The sequence below is a fragment of the Hylobates moloch genome, unplaced genomic scaffold (genome assembly GCF_009828535.3).
Source record: "Hylobates moloch isolate HMO894 unplaced genomic scaffold, HMol_V3 SCAFFOLD_8, whole genome shotgun sequence".
NCBI classification, from domain to species: domain Eukaryota; kingdom Metazoa; phylum Chordata; class Mammalia; order Primates; family Hylobatidae; genus Hylobates; species Hylobates moloch.
The window spans coordinates 37,459,263-37,479,871 of record NW_026652283.1 but is presented as its reverse complement, the minus strand read 5'-3'; the positions used below and the strand labels follow the sequence as shown (position 1 = coordinate 37,479,871).

General features: G+C 40.5%; 1 protein-coding gene across 1 annotated transcript in view; it reads left to right on the top strand.

Annotated features, from left to right (window-relative positions):
- Nucleotides 1-20,609, top strand: part of PSMB2 (proteasome 20S subunit beta 2) — a 38,481-nt gene that overhangs the window by 3,470 nt on the left and 14,402 nt on the right. Inside the window, exons 2-3 of the mRNA XM_032160228.2 lie at nucleotides 1,527-1,649; nucleotides 6,583-6,653. Of these exons, the coding sequence (XP_032016119.1) occupies nucleotides 1,527-1,649; nucleotides 6,583-6,653 (194 nt within the window). The remainder of the gene's footprint in view (nucleotides 1-1,526; nucleotides 1,650-6,582; nucleotides 6,654-20,609) is intronic.

Sequence of the window (20,609 nt, the reverse complement as noted above, 5' to 3'; positions counted from 1 at the left end):
TTTAGGAAATACCAACAAGCAAAAAGAAGGAAACGAAAACTGCCCATACTCTTACCACTGGCAAGCACTTAGAATATACCCTTCTGCTCCTTTTTCTTTGCATACGTAAGTGAATGTTTTTCTTTTATTAACAAGTTTGCAAACTAACAATCTTTAAATCTAGCCTGTATAACAAATAAAAGTGTGTTTGTTTAGGAGTTTTGAGGCAATTTGATACTATCTACAGGTGGATTTTGTGTGTTTTTTCCCTCCAAGTCGAAGAAGCCATATTATTGGTATCTACAACTCTGAAACACTTGTAAAGTATTTGACAGTAGCATTTTGTTCTTTAAATCCTATTAAAGGATTTTGACATTTCAGAAGCTTTCAAACAGGAAACATGTCTCCCAGGGAAGATTATTCAGCACTATTTGAAAAATGAAAAGTGAAAGTGAGAGTGAGATAGGAAGATTTAGTCCTTTTCTGAAGCTGCAGACTGAATGTGGAGTTTTCTTCCTTAGGCAATAACTGTAACCTGAATATTTATTTATCTGTCTGATCTGAATGAGTCTGGTTCAGCTAGATAAGATTAGAGTATTAAGATTTTTGTGAGGTATTTTAAATAGCTTACTGTCAAAATATTCACTAGAATTTTTGCTTTGGCAATCATTTTAATTTTCTCTTTTTCTTTGGAAATGGAATTTGTTTACTTTTTAAAGTGATTAATATTCTCAGTTGATTTTCTATTCTTTCTTGAGATGGTTGCTTAATTTTAATTGTAGCACCAGTTATTTTCATATATGCTTTTGTATGTGTATAAAAATAATAACTAACATTTGTGGAAACATTTTAAGGCTTTGTTATCATGAGCCTAAAGATAATCGCCATTGGCTGGAGTCCTTCAGTTTCTTCTGTTGTTCTGTTCCTTGCATTTCAAATGCCTTTAAATGCTTTAAATTGTATTTTCAATTGGTAGCTTTCATGTGTCTTCTCCAACTGAAATTGGCATTACACAATATGCTGATGGTTTAACATGAAGAGTGAAAGAGATAAATTGATACCATTACCTATTAAAATCTTCTAAAAGCAATGATTAGTGAAATTATTCAATATACAGTCGTCCCTTGGTATCTGTAGGGATGGTTCCAGAACCCCTGCAGATACCCAAATCTATAGATGCTTAAAGTCCATTATATACATGGTCTAGTATTTGCATATTACCTATGCAGATACTCCTGTGTACTTCAAATCATCTCTAGATTATTTATAATACTTAATATGACATAAGTGCTATGTAAATAGTTGTTATACCATATTGTTTAGGGAATAATGACCAGAAAAAAAGGCAGTACATGTTCAGGATAGATGCAAGCATCCATTTTTTTTTTCTGAATAATTTTGATCCATAGTTTGTTGAATTGTGGATTCAGAATCCATGGATATGGAAAGCCAACTGTAGTAATTAATAAACCTGTTTATGGTTACATAAATAATGATGGTCAATTTCTGTTAAGGCAGTTTCTAACACAGTTTTTTTCTTCGAGCAGATCATGACAAGATGTTTAAGATGAGTGAAAAGATATTACTCCTGTGTGTTGGAGAGGCTGGAGACACTGTACAGTTTGCAGAATATATTCAGAAAAACGTGCAACTTTATAAGATGCGAAATGGTGGGTAAGACTTAGAGTTTTTGTTGGCATATGAGTTTATTAGGGCTGCCATTACAAAAGTCACAGACTGAGTGGCTTAAACAACAGAAATGTATTTTCTCACAGTTCTAGATGTTAGAAGTCAAAGATTAAGGTGTTGGCAGGGTTGATTTCTGAGGCCTCTCTCCTTGGCTTGCAGATGGCCATCTTCTCCCTGTGTCTTCACATGATTTTTTCCTTTGTGCTATATCCATATTTCCTCTTCTAAGAATACCAGTCATATTGGATTAGGAACTCATTTTAATTTAATAACCTCTTAAGGATCCCTTCTCCAAATACAGTCACATTCTAAAGTACTAGGGATTAAGACTTCAACATATGAATTTTTGGTGGACAAAATTCAGCCTATAACAATTGGTTTGTCTTTAAATTTGAACTGAAAAATAATATTCTTTAAGACTTATGTGGTCATATTTTCTTTTTTTTTTTTTTTTTTTTTGAGACGGAGTCTCGCTCTGTTGCCCAGGCTGGAGGGCAGTGGCTCGATCTCTGCTTACTGCAACCTCCGCCTCCCAGGTTCAAGCGATTCTCCTGCCTCAGCCTCCTGAGTAGCTGGGACTACAAGCGTGCACCACCATGCCCAGCTAATTTTTGTATTTTTAGTAGAGACGGGGTTTCACCATCTCTTGACCTTGTGATCTGCCCGCCTTGGCCTCCCAAAGTGCTGGGATTACAGGCGTGAGCCACCATGCCCAGCCCATATTTTCATTAGAGTTTTCTATGTTTAAGAAGTTGTCTAGACTCTAAAGATTCTAATCCTTCATAAAAGATTTTCTACAAAAATCCTAAAGCAGAGAACTGTTGTAACACTGATAGCTGGTAGATAAAACTAACACCATCGGCCTGTTATGATGGCTTGTGCCTGTAATCCCATCAATTGGGGATGCCAAGGTGGGAGGATCACTTGAGACCAGGAGTTTAAGACTAGCCTGAGCAATGTAGTGATACCTCATCTCTACAAAAAAAAAAATCTTCTTTTTTTGAGATGGAGTTTCACTCTTGTTGTCCGGGCTGGAGTGCAATGGCATGATCTTGGCTCACTGCAACCTCTGCCTTCCAGGTTCAAGCAGTCCTCCTGCCTCAGCCTCCCAAGTAGCTGGGATTACAGGCATGTGCCACCACGCCTGGCTAATTTTGTATTTTTAGTGGAGACAGGGTTTCTCCATGTTGGTCAGGCTGGTCTCAAACTCCTGACCTCAGGTGATCCGCCCACCTCGGCCACCCAAAGTTCTGGGATTACAGGTGTGAGCCACCACACCCAGCCGTCTACAATAAAGTTTTTAAAAATTAGCTGAGTGTGGTGGCATGCACCTATAGCCCTAGCTACTCAGGAGGCTGAGGCAGGAAGATCGTTTGAGCCCAGGAGGTCGAGGCTGCAGTGAGTTATGATTGTGCCACTGCACTCTGGAAGGCAGCAAGACTCTGTCTCTAAAAAAAATTTTTTAAACCAACCAACCAAAAAAAAACCCAACACCATCTTGGAGGTAAGGATGGTAGTATCAGACTTTTTAAGTGTTAGATATTTCAGAGGATGTGGTTTGAGTTTAAAAGTGTCTGAATCTGGCCAGGCACAGTGGCTAACACCTGTAATCCCAGCACTTTGAGAGGCTGAGATGGGAGGATCACTTGAGATCAGGAGTTTGAAACCAGCCTAGGCAACAAAGCAAGACCCTGGCTCTATAAAAAATAAAAATATTTAGCTGGGTGCAGTGGTGCACGCTCATAGTCCCAACTACTCAGGAAGCTGAAGTGGGAAGATCGCCTGAGCCCAGGAGTTCAAGGTCTCAGTGAGCCATGATAGTGCCACTGCACTCCAGCCTGTGCGACAGAGTGAGACCCTGTCTCAAAACAAAGAAACAAAAAAAATCTGAATCTCAAGCGTCAAAAAACCTAAGTAAACCTTGGCTTTACTAATTTTTATGTGATAAGTCATTTATCTTCTCTGGGCCTTTATTTTCCTTATCTGTAAAATGAATTATAATACTAATGAATAATACATATGAAAATGTTTTGTAAACTTAAAGCATTGTGTAACTAACTGTAAGTATTTACTGTGCCATAATAGGGTTCTACCTTACTCTCTGGTAGGTTCCTTTCTAGAGAGATAATTAAGACTTTTGTGAAGTATTTTGTGAGCTCTCTCTGGGGCTAATGAACTCTTATCCACTGGGAAAGCCTCCCTAGCAAACAATACTAGCCACTAGGCGTCTGATCCAGGAACGTTTGTAGTGGTGGTCTGGCAGAGAAAACCTTATTTCCACTTACTTCACAGTTCAATAACAACATTATACATTGCACTGGTATAATATGGAGCTATGAAGGAAGTTAATTTGAATATACTTGCATGTGTAAAATGACCAAAGATCTATTCACATTGTTTTTTGGGCAGTGGATTTAGCATTCGTATTCTATTCCGTAAATACTTTTGAGGGCCTCTTCTATGGTAAGCATTCTGCTTAATACTTCAGAGAATTCAAAGATGAATAAGGCTTAGTCCTGACATTCAGGAACATAAAGTACATGGTATTTAGGTTTATGCAGGTTTAGAATATTTCAAGAATTCTGCTTTTTTTTTCCAGTGGTTCCACTTTTTGCCTGCATAACAAATGAAGTATGTCAGTAATGCTTCTGAAGTCCAGTAGGTACTATATGCCTTCACTGGCTGTCCTGAGAGAGGGAGAAGAGTGAACAAGAGTAGCAAGAGTTGTTTGTTACTTGGGTTTTAGGGTCTAAAGTCAGTGCACAGACAAAAACTGTATTTGGTTAAAATTGCCCTTAAAGACCCTTAAATTACCTGCCAAGTACAGTTTTGTGTATGTAACGCTATAGAGTAATTCTTATATAAGTTAAAGAACTGAGCTAAGATAAGGGAAAGAAAGAGAAAATCTATATGCAGATAATCAGGCGTGACTTTTCTGCTTTTAGGATAATGGTCAGATCTTTAGAGGTGTTTAGGGGGTTAAGTAAAGAATTGAATAGTATTCCCACTTGTCCAGGTTCCTTTTTTTTTTTTTTCTTTTTTGAGTCAGGGTCTCGTTCTGTTGCTCAGATTGGAGTGCAGTGACGCAGTCAGCCCACTGCAACTTCCAACTCCTGGGTGCAAGCGATTCTCGTGTCTCAGCCTCCTGAGTAGCTGGGATTACAGGCATGCACCACCATGCCTGGCTAATTTTTTGTATTTTAAGTAGAGGCAGAGTTTTGCTATGGTGGCCATGCCGGTCTTAAACTCCTGTCCCCAAGTGAGCCACCCACCTGGGCTTCCCAAAGTGTTCTGGGATTACAGGTGTGAGCCCCTGTGCCTGGCCTCTTTTTTTTTTTTTATTTTTTTTTATTTTTGTTGTTGTTGAGACAGGGTCTCACTCCTGTCGCCTAGGCTGGAGTGCAATGGCACAATCATGGCTCATTGCAGGCTCGACTTCCCAGGCTCAGGTGATCCTTCCACCTCAGCCTCCCAACTACCTGGGAAAACAGGTGTGCACCACCACCCCTGGCTAATTTGTATATTTTTAGTAGAGACGGGGTTTCATCACGTTGCCCAGAATGGTCTTAAACTCCTGGGCTCAAGTGATCTGCCTGCCTCGGCTTCCCAAAGTGCTGTGATTACAGGCATGAACCACTGCACCTGGCCAAGGGTTGCTTTCATTATGATTTAATATGCACTAATAGACTTGTGAGGATAAGGTACAATAATACATGTGAAAACACTCAGCATAGACCCTGAAACATAGTTGCTGCTCAATAAATATTTGTTAGGATTTTAATCTGAATCTCTCCTAATTTGACAGTGGTATTTGAAATGTTGTAAGCAATTACTTAACCACACTGCTGTGTGCCTTTCCATACTGACATTTTCTGTGTGGGCCCACTGAGTTATGGATCATTCTTGTGCCTTTTGGCACTGGTCCCATTCTACAGGGGGATTAAGCTCCAAAGTGAATGCATTATTACATGCACACCTGATGCCATTCCTCTGGGTTGTACCTTTGTTGGTATGACAACTTTTATTTTTGAAGTTTTAACACTTGAGATACTCTATTTTTAAAAATATTGCAGAATGATGGAAATGTTCTTTTTCTGTGGCTTATACTTTTGAAAGTCATACTTCTTAATAAAGTTACATTTAAAATTTTTTTTAATAAACTATGACTCTGAGGTAGTCCTAACTTCTAGCCTCTCTTTTCCCAATATCCTTTTCGTTCCTATTTTCATTTTTTTAGAGACAGGGTCTTGCTCTGTTACCCATGCTGGAGTGCAGTGGCACAATCAAACTCACTGCAGCCTTGAACTTCTGGGGTCAATTGATCCTCTCCACTCAGCCTCTTGAGTAGCTGGGACTACAGGCATGTACCACCATGCCTAGAAATTTAAAAAAAAATTTTTTTTTAGAGATGGGGTCTCACTATGTTGCCCAGGCTAGTCTCAAACTCCTGGGCTCAAGCGATCTTCCCACCTTGGCTTCCCAAAGCTCTAGGATTACAGGCATGAGCCACTGTGCCTGGCCCCCAATATCCTTTTTAAAATAAACTTTTAAAAGATTGGCATCTAAGACGTCTTTCTTTTTTTTCACTTCCTGTGTATTCGTGCCCCTTTCCTTCTATGGCAGAAACCACAGTGTGTTGATGAATAAATAGTTTAAGCAAGGCTGCTACAAGTTTCATTCCACTATAGAACTGGTTCTGTTTGTGGCCAAGAATTGCTGTCAGTACTAACCAGCTATTTCATAGCTGTTGCATGAGGAAAGGGACTACAGTAGGATTGTACCCCTCAGTCTATGGTTTGTTTACTCTGAGTGTACAAAAGATGGTGGGCTTTAGGAACAGGGGTAGTGAATAATTTGGAGCATTGTTACTCCTTCTGCTTTACTTTAAGTATGACTCTTTATCTCTTCTACCAGGATATGAATTGTCTCCCACGGCAGCAGCTAACTTCACACGCCGAAACCTGGCTGACTGTCTTCGGAGTCGGGTAAGTAATATATCAGACATTGTTAAATAGAGCAGAAAAGTCCTTTGTGCTTCTTTTATATTCCCATTGTACATGAGTAGTATTTTTGCCCTTTTTTGGCCTTCCAAAACCCTTCCTGTTGCTACTTGTTCTTTCTTAAGTCCAATGTTTTTGTGCACAGTTGTTATTAATAGGTACAGCCCAAAGGGCAAATATTCATTCCCAGAGAATTGATTGGGACACACCAATATGAAGGCCTGTGACAACTTACCCTTTTTTTTCCCCTAAAAACTATTTTTTAGAGCAGTGTTAGGTTCACAGCAAAATTGAGAAGAAGTATAAAGATTTCCCACATTCCTCCTCACCCACATGTATAGCATTCCCCATTATCAGCATCTTCCACCAGGGTGGTACATTGTCACAAATGATGAGCCTACATTGACAGTAATCACCCAGGTCCATGGTTTACATTAGGGTTTACTTTTGCTGTTGTGCATGTTATGGGTTTGGGCAAATGTATAATGACATGTATCTACCATTACAGGATACAGAGTATTTTCACTGCCCTAAAAATCCTTTGTACTCTACTTATTCATCCTTTCTCATCCCTGCAACTCCTGACAACCACTCATCTTTTTACTTTCTCCATGGTTTTGCCTTTCCCATCATGTCATGTAGTTGGAATCGTGGATTATGCAGCCTTTTCAGATCGACTTCTTTTATTTGGTAATACACATCTAAGGTTACCCTATGTCTTTTCGTGGCTTGATAGCTCATTTCTTTTTAACATTGAAAAATACTCCATTGTCTAGATATACTACAGGTTATTTATCCATTCACCTACTGAAGGACATCTTGGTTGCTTCCAAGTTTTGGCAATATGAATAAAGCTACTGTACACATCCATGTGCAGGTTTTTGTTTGAACATAAGTTTTTTTGTGTGTGTAAATACCAAGGAGTGTGATTGCTGGATCATATAGTAAGAGTACGTTTAGTTTTTTCAAAGTGTTTTTGTAGCAAACCATATTACTTAATACCTGTGACTGGAAGTCTCTATGTGTTAGTGAAAGTAGAACTTTGAAAATAGTAATTCAGATTTTTTTTATTTTTATTTTTTTGAGATGGAGTTTCACTCTTGTTGCCCAAGTTGGAGTACGATGGTGCAATCTTGGCTTACCGCAACCTCTGCCTCCTGGGTTCAAGTGATCCTGCCTCCATTTCCCAAGTAGCTGGGATTACAGGCACGCGCCACCACGCCTGGCTAATTTTGTATTTTTAGTAGACATGCGGTTTCTCCATGTTGGTCAGGCTGTCAGGCTGGTCTCGAACTCCTGATCTCAGGTGATCTGCCCCCCTTGGCCTCCCAAAGTGCTGGGATTACAGGCATGAGCCACCGCACCTGGCCAATAATAACACCGCACCTGGCCAATAATCTCGATTTTTATCTCGAGATTACTTATCTTTGTTTCTCTTTTTTTCTTTTCTTTCTTTTTCTTTTTTTTTTGAGACAGGGTCTCACTCTAGTTGCCCAGGCTGGAGTGTAGTGGTGTGATCTCAGCTTACTGCAGCCTCAACTTCCCGGGCTCAGGTGATTCTCCCACCTCAGCCTCCCAAGTAGCTGGGACTACAGGTGTGCACCACCACATCTGACTAATTTTTTGTATTTTTAGTGGAGGCAGGATTTCACCATATGGCCCAGGCTGGTCTTGAACTCTTGGACTCAAGCAATCTGCTGGCCTTGGCCTTTCAGAGTGCTGGGATTATAGGAATGAGCCACTGTACCTGGCATACTTCCCTGTGTTTTTCTATGACTTTTTCCCAAAGCATACAGCATTGTTCCTCCTTACTTAATTCTAGCCTTGTTGCTATTCTAGAGCTCACGCAATTTCATCAACAGCATGTTAAAAGATGCAACACTAAGTTAAGGATTGAATGCATTAAAGATTGTGTAGGTTCTGCTAGGAAAGTTCATATGGTTGCCAAAGGTGTGTGTTATTCCCTTCCCACAGGGACTAAATAAATAGAGCCTTACCATGTGACCTCACCCCCTGTGCCTGTTTACTTATTTATGAAATGGAGATAACTTCCTAACCCCACAGGAGTGCCAGGAAAATGAATACTTGTAAATCATAATATTTAACATTCATATGACTTTTGCCCAAAGCATTTTGCTTAATAATTTAATCTACTCACTATTCCACTGAGAAAGATAGTAGTTGATTCTCTATCACTGAGATGAAGTGAAAGGCATAAAGTGGCAAAGGGACTAGCTCCAGGTCACACAGCAGGTCAGACAAAGCTAAAATAATGGTGCCATAATTATTTGACTATTCTGCTTTTGGTTCTTCAGTAGTGTTTCTAGAACACTGATGCTATTCATATTTTTATTATGGTTTGCGTTTTCATCTGTACTTGCTTAAAATAACAAGTTACTTTTTTTAAAGTTACTTACTACAGATATAAAGCAGTTTATTTTCTAGTGCCTAATAATCTTGGACTGATAATTTCTCAATAAATAGTACCTCTCAGTGCTAGCTTTGACCAAGGGCTTGTACGATCTGAGGGATCATGAAGTTTGAAGAGAAGCTAGAGACATGTAGGCTTGAGAGGAGGAGGCAAATTTACATACATTGTTTTGAGCTGGGTGAAAGATCAGTAGTCTTTTCTTTAAAAAAAAAAAAAAAAATTATTATTCATTTATTTTTCTCTTCCAAGAAAGTCATTGTCACCAAGTGGTCTTTTCTTCACTCCTCCTTGAGAAAGGAAAATGGGTCAGATATTAGTTTTTCTGTCACCTAGAAGTTCCTGTGGTGTTCAGCATTTTATGGCTTGCCATGTACAATGTTCCTCTGACTTATCAGGCAGAACCGGAATAAGAATTCCAGCTTTGGGCATAATAAATACTGTGTCATAAATACCACAGGCATTAAGTGAATTAAGCTCCTTTTTGGAATTGAGATAAGAATGGCAGTGTGCTTCATGCAAATGCAGTGAATCTGGTTTAATCTTCTCCTAGCAGAAATGTTTGATGTCTTAACAAATATCCCTTGTAGACAGTGACATGGGACTCTGGTAAATATTGACTACCTCTGCCTGAGCTTTTCCAATAGGTCCAATCTCTGCTCCCCCATCTGCTTATCAAAATAGATTCTTAGTTCTAAAATGTGAATTTATATTTTAGTCATTTTATTTTGGGAAGAGAGATGATAGTTTGTCAGTGTTCCTAATAAGTGCAAAGTCACCAAATTTAGTATATTTACATGGTCACACCAGTTGGCAGATGTGACTCATTTTGGGTCAGCCAGTTACCATGTATAACTTTTGTGTCTGTAGCTCAAATTGTTTGATTTCTAATTTGCTCTGTGTATGTGTGGTGGTTTGGTTGAGAGGACATTTACTACCACTGAGTATGTAATGAATCTTACATAAACTGGTTCATTAAAATGTAGGCAATTTAGCATTGTGGTTAAGAGCATAGTCTCTGGAATTGGACTACCTGGGTTTGAATATTTGCTTACTGACTTACTAGCTGGATGTCTTTGGACAAATTCTAAGCTTAATTTCCCTACTTACTAATTTCAAAAAGTTATTATGGAGATTAAATGAGGTAATGATGCAAAGCTCTTAATTTTTTTTTGAGACAGGATCTCACTCTGTCATCTAGGCTGGAGTGCAGTGGTATGATCACAGCTCACTGCAGCCCCTTGACCTTTCAGGCCCAGATGATCCTTCCACCTCAGCCTCCCTGGCAGCTGGGACTGTAGGTGCATGCCACTATGCCTGGCTAATTTTTTGTAGAGATGGGGTTTCTCCATGTTTCCAGGCTGGTCCCGAACTCCTGGGCTCAAGCAATCCTCCCGCTTCTGCTTCCCAAAACGCTGGGATTACAGGCATGAGCCACCATGCCCAGCCCACTTGTGTTTTTATGCTGTGATTGCTGTTTGGTTGAAGAAGCAATTAGCAATTTAATGGCTATAAGTTAGTTTTTCATGAGGGATCATTTGTTGTGCTTTTTTTTTTTTTTTTTTTTTTTTTTTTTGAGATAGGGTCTCGCTCTGTCACGTAAGAGGTGGCACAGTCACAGCTCACTGCAGCCTCAACCTCCCGGGCTCAAACAATACTCCCACTTCAGCCTCCCAAGTAGCTGGAACTACAGGCGCCAAGCCACCATGCTGGTATTGATAGGGAAAATAGAAGTAAAATAACATTGAACATATATTATGTGCTAGGATTTTTCTAGATCTACACAGTCCAGTATGGTAGCCAACTAGCCATATGGGGCTATTTAAATTTAAGTTAATTAAAATTAAATAAAACTTGAAATTCAGTTTCTGGAGGAAAATCTCCTGGTAGACCTTGCCTGAATGCTAAATCAACTTTTGTTTCTTAAAAAAAAAAATTCCATTCCTCAGTTACAGCCATATTTCAGGTACCCAATAGCCACAGCTACTGTATTGGACATCACAGATCTGGAACATATCCATCATCACAGAAGTTCTCTTGGACAGTGCTATTCTAAATACTTACATATGTATCTGTTATTAAGTATCCTTATTATGACACCATAAGATGCGTGTTATCCCTGTTTTACTTACAAGGATGTTAAGTATTTCTCTTAGATATGTTTCCAAAGCACATATAATATACTATGTTAAAGGTTAAGATTCCAGCTTCAAATATCAAACTCTTTCATGGTGTCTTCTTTATTAATTAGTGGACTAATGTACAAGTATATTTGTGCATTTAGGGAAACATGAAATGTTCAGTTTTGTTAAAATGTCAAAATTGCACATAGTATTATATAGATAAGTTTGAATATATGTCCATTGTAGGTTTTCAATAAGTGTTTGCTGAATAAATGTCATCCAGCTAGGTCTATATATTCCGCTGAGAATGTTAATTATGCATTTATACACTAGAAGGGAATTCTTAATGAATGGAATACCGGAAGAAGTATTCTTAATAAATGAATGTTAATTTGTATAGGAATTAAAGACATGAAATCATCAGAAGACGAAAAAAGACAGATGGGGGAAAAATTCAGAAGCCTTCATTTTAGTTGTTTATTTAAATGCTTGTATACATTTAAGATGGTCTCTTCTTGTTGGTTAGACCCCAAAGAGCAGAAAAAGGACTTATACTATGCTCAAGGCTTGCTTGCTTCGGCCAGGCACAGTGGCTCCTGCCAGTAATCCTAGCACTTTGGGAGGCCAAGATGGACAGATCAGTTGAGCCTAGGAGTTCAAGACCAGCCTGGCCAACATGGTGAAACCCCATCTCTACTAAAAATACAAAAAATTAGCCAGATGTGGTGGCACACACCTGTAATCCCAGTTACTCAGGAGGCTGAGGCAGGAGAATAGCTTGAACCCAGAAGGTGGAGGTTGCAGTGAGCCGAGATCATGCCACTGCACTCCGTCCTGGGTGACAGAGCAAGACTCTGTCTAAAAAAAAAAAAAAAAAAAAAAAGGCTTGCTTGCTCAAATTCTCCTTACAGTTTGACTAATGTCAGAGGATGATGAGTTATGGGGCTATTTCTTTTTTTTTTTTTTTTTTTTTTTTTTGAGACGGAATCTCACTCTGTCGCCCAGGCTGGAGTGCAGGGACACGATCTCAGCTCACTGCAAGCTCCACCTCCGGGTTCACGCCATTCTCCTGCCTCAGCCTCCTGAGTAGCTGGGACTACAGGCGCCCGCCACCATGCCTGGCTATTTTTTTGTATTTTTAGTAGAGATGGGGTTTCACGATGTTGGCCAGGATGGTCTCGATCTCTTGACCTCGTGATCCACCCGCCTCGGCCTCCCAAAGTGCTAGAATTACAGGCATGAGCCACCATGCCCGGCCTATTTCTTACTTAAAATGAATTATGTGGCATATTTGATGTAGCCCATCTGAATGCCCTAAAATTATCTCCATTTAACAGATAGAGAGACGGGTATAAACCAGGCAAATCTGGTGTCCTTGGGAATGTGAAATTTTTGGCAAGGCTTAGAGTAGGATGCTGGCCTCCATGATGTGTAATCATTGCGTTTCACTGCCACACTGGCCAAAGAGTTTTCATAGAACTTTTTCTGAAGTGTTTCATGAGCCTTTGGTAATTTATCTTTTTATCTATTTATTTGTAAATGCTTAGGAAGTAAACAGTAGAAATAATGAGTTGAAAAGATATCCAGCCTGATGTAGTGGTTTTCAAACTTTATTCTGTGAAGCTGCTTCAGGATACTCACCAAGGAAGACCAGTGTGCAATGCCTTTTTTTTTTTTTTTTGAGATGGAGTTTCGCTCTGTCGCCCACGCTGGAGTGCAGTGGCATAATCTCAGCACACTGCAACCTCCACCTTCCGGTTTCAAGTGATTCTTCTGCCTCAGCCTCCCGAATAGCTGGGACTACAGGTGTGCGCCACCATGCCTGGCTAATTTGTGTATTTTTAGTAGAGACAGGGTTTCAACATATTGGCCAGGTTGGTCTTGAACTCCTGACCTCGTGATCCACCTGCCTCGGTCTCCCAAAGTGCTGGGATTACAAGCAGAAGCCACTGTGCCTGGCCTTTTTAAAAATTTTTTATTTGAGACAGAGTCTTGCTCTCTCACCCAGTCTGGAGTGCAGTGGTGCAATCTTGGCTCACTGCAACCTCTGCCTCCTGGGTTGGAGCAATTCTCCTGCATCAGCCTCCTGAGTAGCTGGGACTACAGGCATGCATCACCATGCCTGGCTAATTTTTGTATTTTTAGTAGAGACGGGGTTCCAGACCAGCCTGGAACTCCTGACCTCAAATAATCTGCCCACCTCAGCCTGCCAAAGTGCTGGGATTACAGGCATGAATCACTGCACCCGGCCAAGTGTTCAGCACTTTAGCTCTGCTTCATATAGCTCAACTCAGCTTTTATCTATTTGACAGATAGGAATTCTAGGTAAAGTTTTATTTGAAAAGGTGCCATCACTGTTCCCTTACCACCAAAGAGCCCTGCAACAGGAGGTTTAATACTAGCTCTGCTGTGAGTTAGTTGAAAACCTTGGGAGAAAGCAAGCATTTGATTGGATGGTTTTTAGGGTTTCTTCCAGCCCTCAAATAGCATGATTTAAAAATCTCATGTCAAGACCATAACCAGACTTGAATTTTTATTTTTATTTTTCTTTAGAGAAAGGGAAAGAATATGTAGGAAAGGATTTCAGGTCTTAAGTCATTTCCAGCAGTGACCAAAGCTTATCCCCACACTCTGGCCTTAATTCAAGGGTGTTTGGTCTGATTAGTAGTAGGCATGTATAGCGTGCTCCTGTCCTAGAAGAAGCCTGTTGCTTTGAGCCTTCTATTCTGACCGTGAGAATTATTCTTCTCATGGCTTAGGTGGCTGGCACAAAGACCTCATCTGTTTATTGGTATCAGTGAGGTCATGTGAACAGATGGCCCAGGTGAAACCCTGACTTTGCAAGTCTCGTCCCTTATACACTACCAACCATTTGTTACATGTGATTGAAATATCACTAACAAGGGTAATTTCACATGCTTTTTGGCAAATGTGGTTAGCAGGATGTGACGTGACGCAGCACTGCCTTCTTCCTCCATGTGCCATCTCCCTTGAGGCCTCATCTTCTCTACTTGCCCTGTCTCACCCATGCCGAGGCTTGCCTTCAGCTCACCTGCTCCAGATGGGCAGCACAGTGGGAGGACACTGGCAAAGGCAGATGTGTTTATTTTCCGGAGACAAAATGTTGTGCTGCTGCAGATGGCAGTGCCTTGGAGCAAGAGGCAGCCTTTGACACTGCTGCCACACAGCCTGGGCATCTTGACAGACAGAGCCAGCTTACTTTTGGTGATGGGGAAATTCAAAAATCAAAAACAAAAACGAAAACCAAGATGTTCATTATGCAGCTCTTGGACTTTCAGTGCAAGCAGCAGCCCTTTTAGACCTGGGGAGCAGTTTTCTTCCCTACCAAACCTTAGTCAGCTAGTGAGCTAACTGGATTTTCACTGTAGGCCAAGAGTTATATGTCTGTTCATTACTTTTGTCTCCCAGCCTTAACAGGACATAAAGTAAAAACTGGAAACAAATGGCTACATTTAGATGGATACTCAGTTTGGTTCTGCAAAACATGTGTGTATCCCAGGTCCCATCTCACAGGCGTCTCTTAGGATTGGGGGTGGCTCATGTTGGCCCCATTGGAGACACCGCTGTTCTATTTTTAGTGGTCATTTTGATTATCCAAAGGCCCAGAGACAGATGTGCCTTGAAGTTGAGGTGTCTCAATTAATATGACAACACTTTGTGCTTATAGTGTTTTTCTGCTAGGAGGAGTAAGCATTCTGACAGCTGCCCTTTTAAGCAGTATGCTTATGCATTTGTTAAAGCTTGACTAAATCCATTAGGAAGACAAAGACTGGCTGTTGAATCATTACACTTACTAGGCTCCTAAAAAAAATGACTTGGGAAGATTATTTGAAAGTTACTGGCTTTATCAGGAAATTTTTTTTTCTTTTTCTTTCTTTCTTTTTCCTTTTTTTAAATGTACTGTTTTTCCCAGCCCTAGCTGATAGAGTTAGGAGTTTGCAGGTGTAAAGTCCTCCCTCTCCCTTTCCCTGTCTCTCTCCAGGGGGTTGTATGTGAGAAGGTGTTGCTTTCTCACTGAGAGAGCATGTATGTGCTACCCTGTTGGATGCCTGCTGCGAGCACAGAGAACCCCTGTTCTCATTGAATGGAATATGCCTATTGGATGGCTGGAATTTTGCAGCCCCATAATGCCAACTTTTCACTTAAAGCATCTTTCCTATCCACAATGGAGTGGATAGGAAAGCAGTATATGTACATGGTCTAGATTTGTATTGTTTTAAAACTCATGTCTTAAAAATTTTGTGATTTCCTATTAAGGTTTGGTTTAAGCCTAAAGCAGGAGAGTGCTGTGTCTGCTTAGTAGGAATGTGCTTTTACTTTTAAAATGTTTACTGTTGCCGGGCGCGGTTCACGCTTGTAATCCCAGCACTTTGGGAGGCCGAGGCGGGCGGATCACGAGGTCAGGAGATCGAGACCACGGTGAAACCCCGTCTCTACTGAAAATACAAAAAATTAGCCGGGCGTGGTGGTGGGCGCCTGTAGTCCCAGCTACTCGGAGAGGCTGAGGCGGGAGTATGGCGTGAACCCGGGAGGCGGAGCTTGCAGTGAGCCGAGATCGCACCACTGCACTCCAGCCTGGGTGACAGAGCGAGACTCCGTCTCAAAAAAAAAAAAAAAAAAAATGTTTACTATTAGAAGTGCAGATTTACCCCCAACTTTTAAGATTGCTTTAAATCACTTGCCCCAGCCTGGGTAGGCATAGGTGTGGGCACGCCCTCCCACATACTCACAGATACAAACACACACAATATCCTGGCATCTTGGTGCCTCTTTTTACCTGCCCTGGCCCAAGATCATGTAGGAATATGAATTTAGGGGCTGATCCCAACAACCGCATGAGGTTTTCTTTACTCTCTCCCAAAAAACAGTTACCTAAAATGAAGCGCAGTGGGAAGGCTTTTCACAAAGGGAAAGGTGGATTTTTCTATTTCTTGACCTGAGAGGTCGTTACATGTATATTTACTATGTTTATTTGCTATACCATGTATATTTTATGCTTTTTTTTTTTTCTTCTTTTTGAGACATAGTCTCGCTCTGTCGCCCAGGCTGGAGTGCAATGATGCTGTCTAGGCTCACTGCATCCTCCGCCTCCTGGGTTCAGGCAATTCTCCTGCCTCAGCCTCCCGAGTAGCTGGGACTACAGGCGCATGCCACCACACCTGGCTAATTTTTGTATTTTTAGTAGAGATGGGGTTTCACTGTGTTGGCCAGGCTCCCGACCTCGTGATCCACCTGCCTTGGCCTCCAAAAGTGCTGGGATTACAGGCATGAGCCACTGCACTTTGCCTATTTTATGCACTTTTATGTGTATGAGTTATTTCATAAAAAGGTATAAGAAAATGAAAAGACTAAAAGGCCAGGAAAACATATTACTTTTTAACCTAAAAATAAAAGGGCCAGATTTACCATTACTTTTGAATGTAGACAACAGAGCAAATAGGATTAACTGATTGGAAAGAAGAAAGGAGATAATAATCTCTGGGTCTTTGTAAACTGAAATGATCCAGCAGAATTCTATACTTCCTTTTCTGACGCTTCCTGATGGATGTGGTTTCTTACAGCCAGGTTGTTCCATACCTGCTGATATTCATTCAGCCGGTCTCCAGCCTGCATTGTCCTTGGGGCTGAGGAAACAAAGGTGCATACCTCAATGTGGGCCTTCAGATGGAGAAATGGAGAAGTAAACAGTCAATTGCACTGCAGAGTGACAAGTGCTAAGATAGCTGTATACACAGGGTACTCTGGGATCACAGAGCCTAACCTGAGCCTCAAAGGACTTGCTCTCGTGAATGCAAAGATGAAACAAAAGGGCAAACTGAAAGCACAGACCAAGGTGTTTGAGAGTATGTTAGGTTAGGCACAGTGATTTGTTAACAGTAGGCAGGGCAGGGATAAATACTTCTCTGGGACTCCTCATAAGTTTATCTGTCGTGGGATACTGTGTACAAAATAGGGCTCTACTGATTAAAAACAAATATAAATATATTTATTTATTTATTTATTTATTTATTTTATACTACATACATAAAATCGATAATCTAAAGTCAGCCAGGCACAGTGGCTCACACCTGTAATCCCAGCACTTTGGGAGGCCAAGGCAGGTGGATCACCTGAGGCCAGGAGTTCGAGACCAGCCTGGCCAACACGGTGAAACCCCCGTCTCTACTAAAAATACAAAAATTAGCTGGGCATGGTGACAGGTGTCTGTAGTCCCAGGTACTCGGGAGGCTGAGGCAGGAGGATCGCTTGAACCCAGGAGGCAGAGGGTTTTTTTTTTTTTTTTTTTTTTTTTGAGACAGAGTCTTGCCTTGTCACCCAGGCTGGAGTGCAGTGGCATAATCTCGGCTCACTGCGAGCTCTGCCTCCCAGGTTCACGCCATTCTCCTGCCTCAGCCTCCTGAGTAGCTGGGACTACAGGCACCCGAGGAGGCAGAGGTTTTAATGAGCCAGGATTGTGCCATTGCACTCCAGCCTGGGTGACAGAGCGAGACTCTCTCTCTAAATAAATAAATAAATACAAGCAGTGGGCCTCTCTGGAAGCCTGTTGGCTAAGAGGGGGTTAGCATGATTAGATGAGATCGTTAAGATCATTAGCTCGTTGGCCGTTCTTTGATGGAGCATTGGGGGAAAGAATGAAGGAAGCGGGGAGACCAGTGAGGGGCCTCCATGTCAGTTAAAGCTGTAGCAGTAACTTTTGTTGGACCTGGGGTGCTAATGGGGAACACTGTTCTAATAGAAGGGCTCCTAAATAGTCTTTTCCTCAGAATTTCCTTAATACTCTATGGATATCTGAAAACATATACCATCATATATAGTCCTAACTACTCTTTTCTAGAAGACCATCTTATTTATTAGCTCAGAGAGATGAATCAGCTTTGATGTTCAGAATTCATAGATTAGATATTCATGGGCATGCTTAGCATGTACAACTTAATATATGCCTTGTAGTGTGTAAGCATGTAGCAAAGCATGGTTTCTGCATTTGAGATTTTTAAAAACTGACTTAATGGTGTATGGAATCTTAAATTTTCCTAGAAACTGCCAGCTCATGAAAAAAAGAATTCAAGTGTCCTTGTTGCAAACATGGTGTTCATGGTGTTGGTTTTATCATTGCACAATCAGCAATTTTATTTTGACGTTGTTTGGGGGGGAAGCAGTATTTTTGATTAGCAAGTAAAATTAATGTAGAAAACAAATACTGTGTTAACTATTTGGTATAATAAGGCATCTGTGCCATGTTACATTTCAACTCATTAAATTTCTAAACTTCTAATTATGATAAGTTACAACTGTAATAGGAAAACCAATCAAACTTGGAGTCATTGATAGCTTTAGAGAAGTAAAATTTATAGTAACTTTGGAATTACTGAGGAGACCTTTAAAATCTAATTTAGTTAAAAATTGAAATATACACAATATTTAAATTTTTTTGGTTGTAAAATTCACATTTATTGGGCACCTACTACTTAGCAAGTTTTCTTCCAGGAACTTTAACACGAGTGAGTACTTGAATTCCTCACAGCTCTGTCAAGCAAGCAGTACTGTCCTCCACATTACAGATGGGGCACTCGAGGCTCCAAGTGGCCTATCTCGAGTAACACAACTGTAAGGTGATAAAGCCACATTTGATTTTCATTGCTTTGTCACAAAAGTACATGACTATCTTATATGACTTACGGCATTTAAAAGCAGAGTTTATCCAAGTAGTAATTTAAAAGATGTTTTTCTTTTAAAGTTTAAAATATTGGTTGTAAATGCAGTAACATTCCTGGGCTTAAGTTCAAGAACTTAACCATTATATGAGTTTTTACCAGTGTATTAAGCAAAAACATTTGAACATGAGCTAATTGTTATTAAAGAAAAACAAAGACGATTTTTATATTTTTATTTTGGATCTGCCAGCATCAAACAGGTATACCAAATATACTTTCGGAGAATGACCTAAGGCAAGGACAAGAAAAAGGAAAAAATTGTTTAGACAGTCTCATTTTCAGAGCAGTGTTTCTTTTATTTTGTCTTGGTCCTCTGAAAATGAAAGGTTTGCTTTGTTTGAGGCACACTTGCCTCCTTATTTCCCAATTTAGTATGAGAATTTATAAACGTGGGCCAGTTTGTTTTTTAGTGCTACAAAAAATAAATGCATTTGGAACAGGAGAGAACAAGAAAGTCAGGTGTTTAACTTTTTGTTTGTGAAGCTCATTATAGTATTCTGATTTTGATCAGTTTACGTTTGTACTTTTTTTCCGTCACAAGATTAAGAGAAAATTGTTTTCAACTTCCAATTCCATACCTTCTGCACTCTTACTGGCAGCTGTAGATAACAGGACCCTAAACGGCCCTGGGTTCTCTCTCGCATCTCTGCTTTTGTCACTCCAGCACTTTGCTATTCTTCTCCCTTGAATGCACCGACATCCCCACATGGCTAGCTCTTCAGTGCCAGTTAAGCTCCACATTTATCAGGGAAGTTTTTTCTGTATTTGCTGCCCACCCTGCTCCCCCACCCCACACCACGTATGTCACCTTCAATTTCTTATGGCAACTTAGGTATACCTTTGCCATAGTGTCCTGTTGTAATCATTTTCTTTACTGTCTTCCTTGTGCCACTGTGAGAGTGTGTGTGTTCATATGAATGAAACCTCTTCACTGGCTGGCTCTTCATTTGGTCTCATGACCTGGGTTTTACACTATTTTCTCTTCCCATCTGTCTTTGGACAGCTGTGCTTAAGCTCATTGGGTCCAAATTGAGCTCTTTTCATTTGCACCGCCACTGTCCCCCTTCTTGAGAGTCCTAACTCTTCTTTCTCCCTCACCTCTTCTACTAGTTATGAAGTTCCATCATTTCTACCTTCTAAATATATCTCATATTTCATACCTCTCTCTCCGCCCCCTCTACTTTTTCCTTAGTTTGGTCCTCATCGTCTTTCTAGAGTAGACTATTGTAGATCCTGTAACCATCCCCCCTTCGTCTCAGTCCTAATCCCAGTCTGTCTTCCATATAAAATGGCAATCTGTTTGTATTTCCTTTCTAAAAGTCTTCTGTCTAAGAGAAGCAGGGAAAATGGCTGGGACCGGTGAAATATCAATCTGAGACATCAGGGTTCCTTGGCACCAATTAACCAATGTGCTACATCATGAAAAAAGGCTTGGATCAGCAGAGGGATGGAAGTGGCAAATTTTCACTGGTTGCTCTATGGTTTACATACTAATGTAAATATTCTTTAGTCTAGGAGGCCAATGACAGTGTCATCCCAGTTTCTCTGCCTACTTCCTGCTGAAGTCACCTAATTCTCCAGGTGTATGTGTCCCATGTTCACCAGTATCCAGACATTGCATATTCCTGTCTGTTTCTTTGTCTTCACGTATACTGTT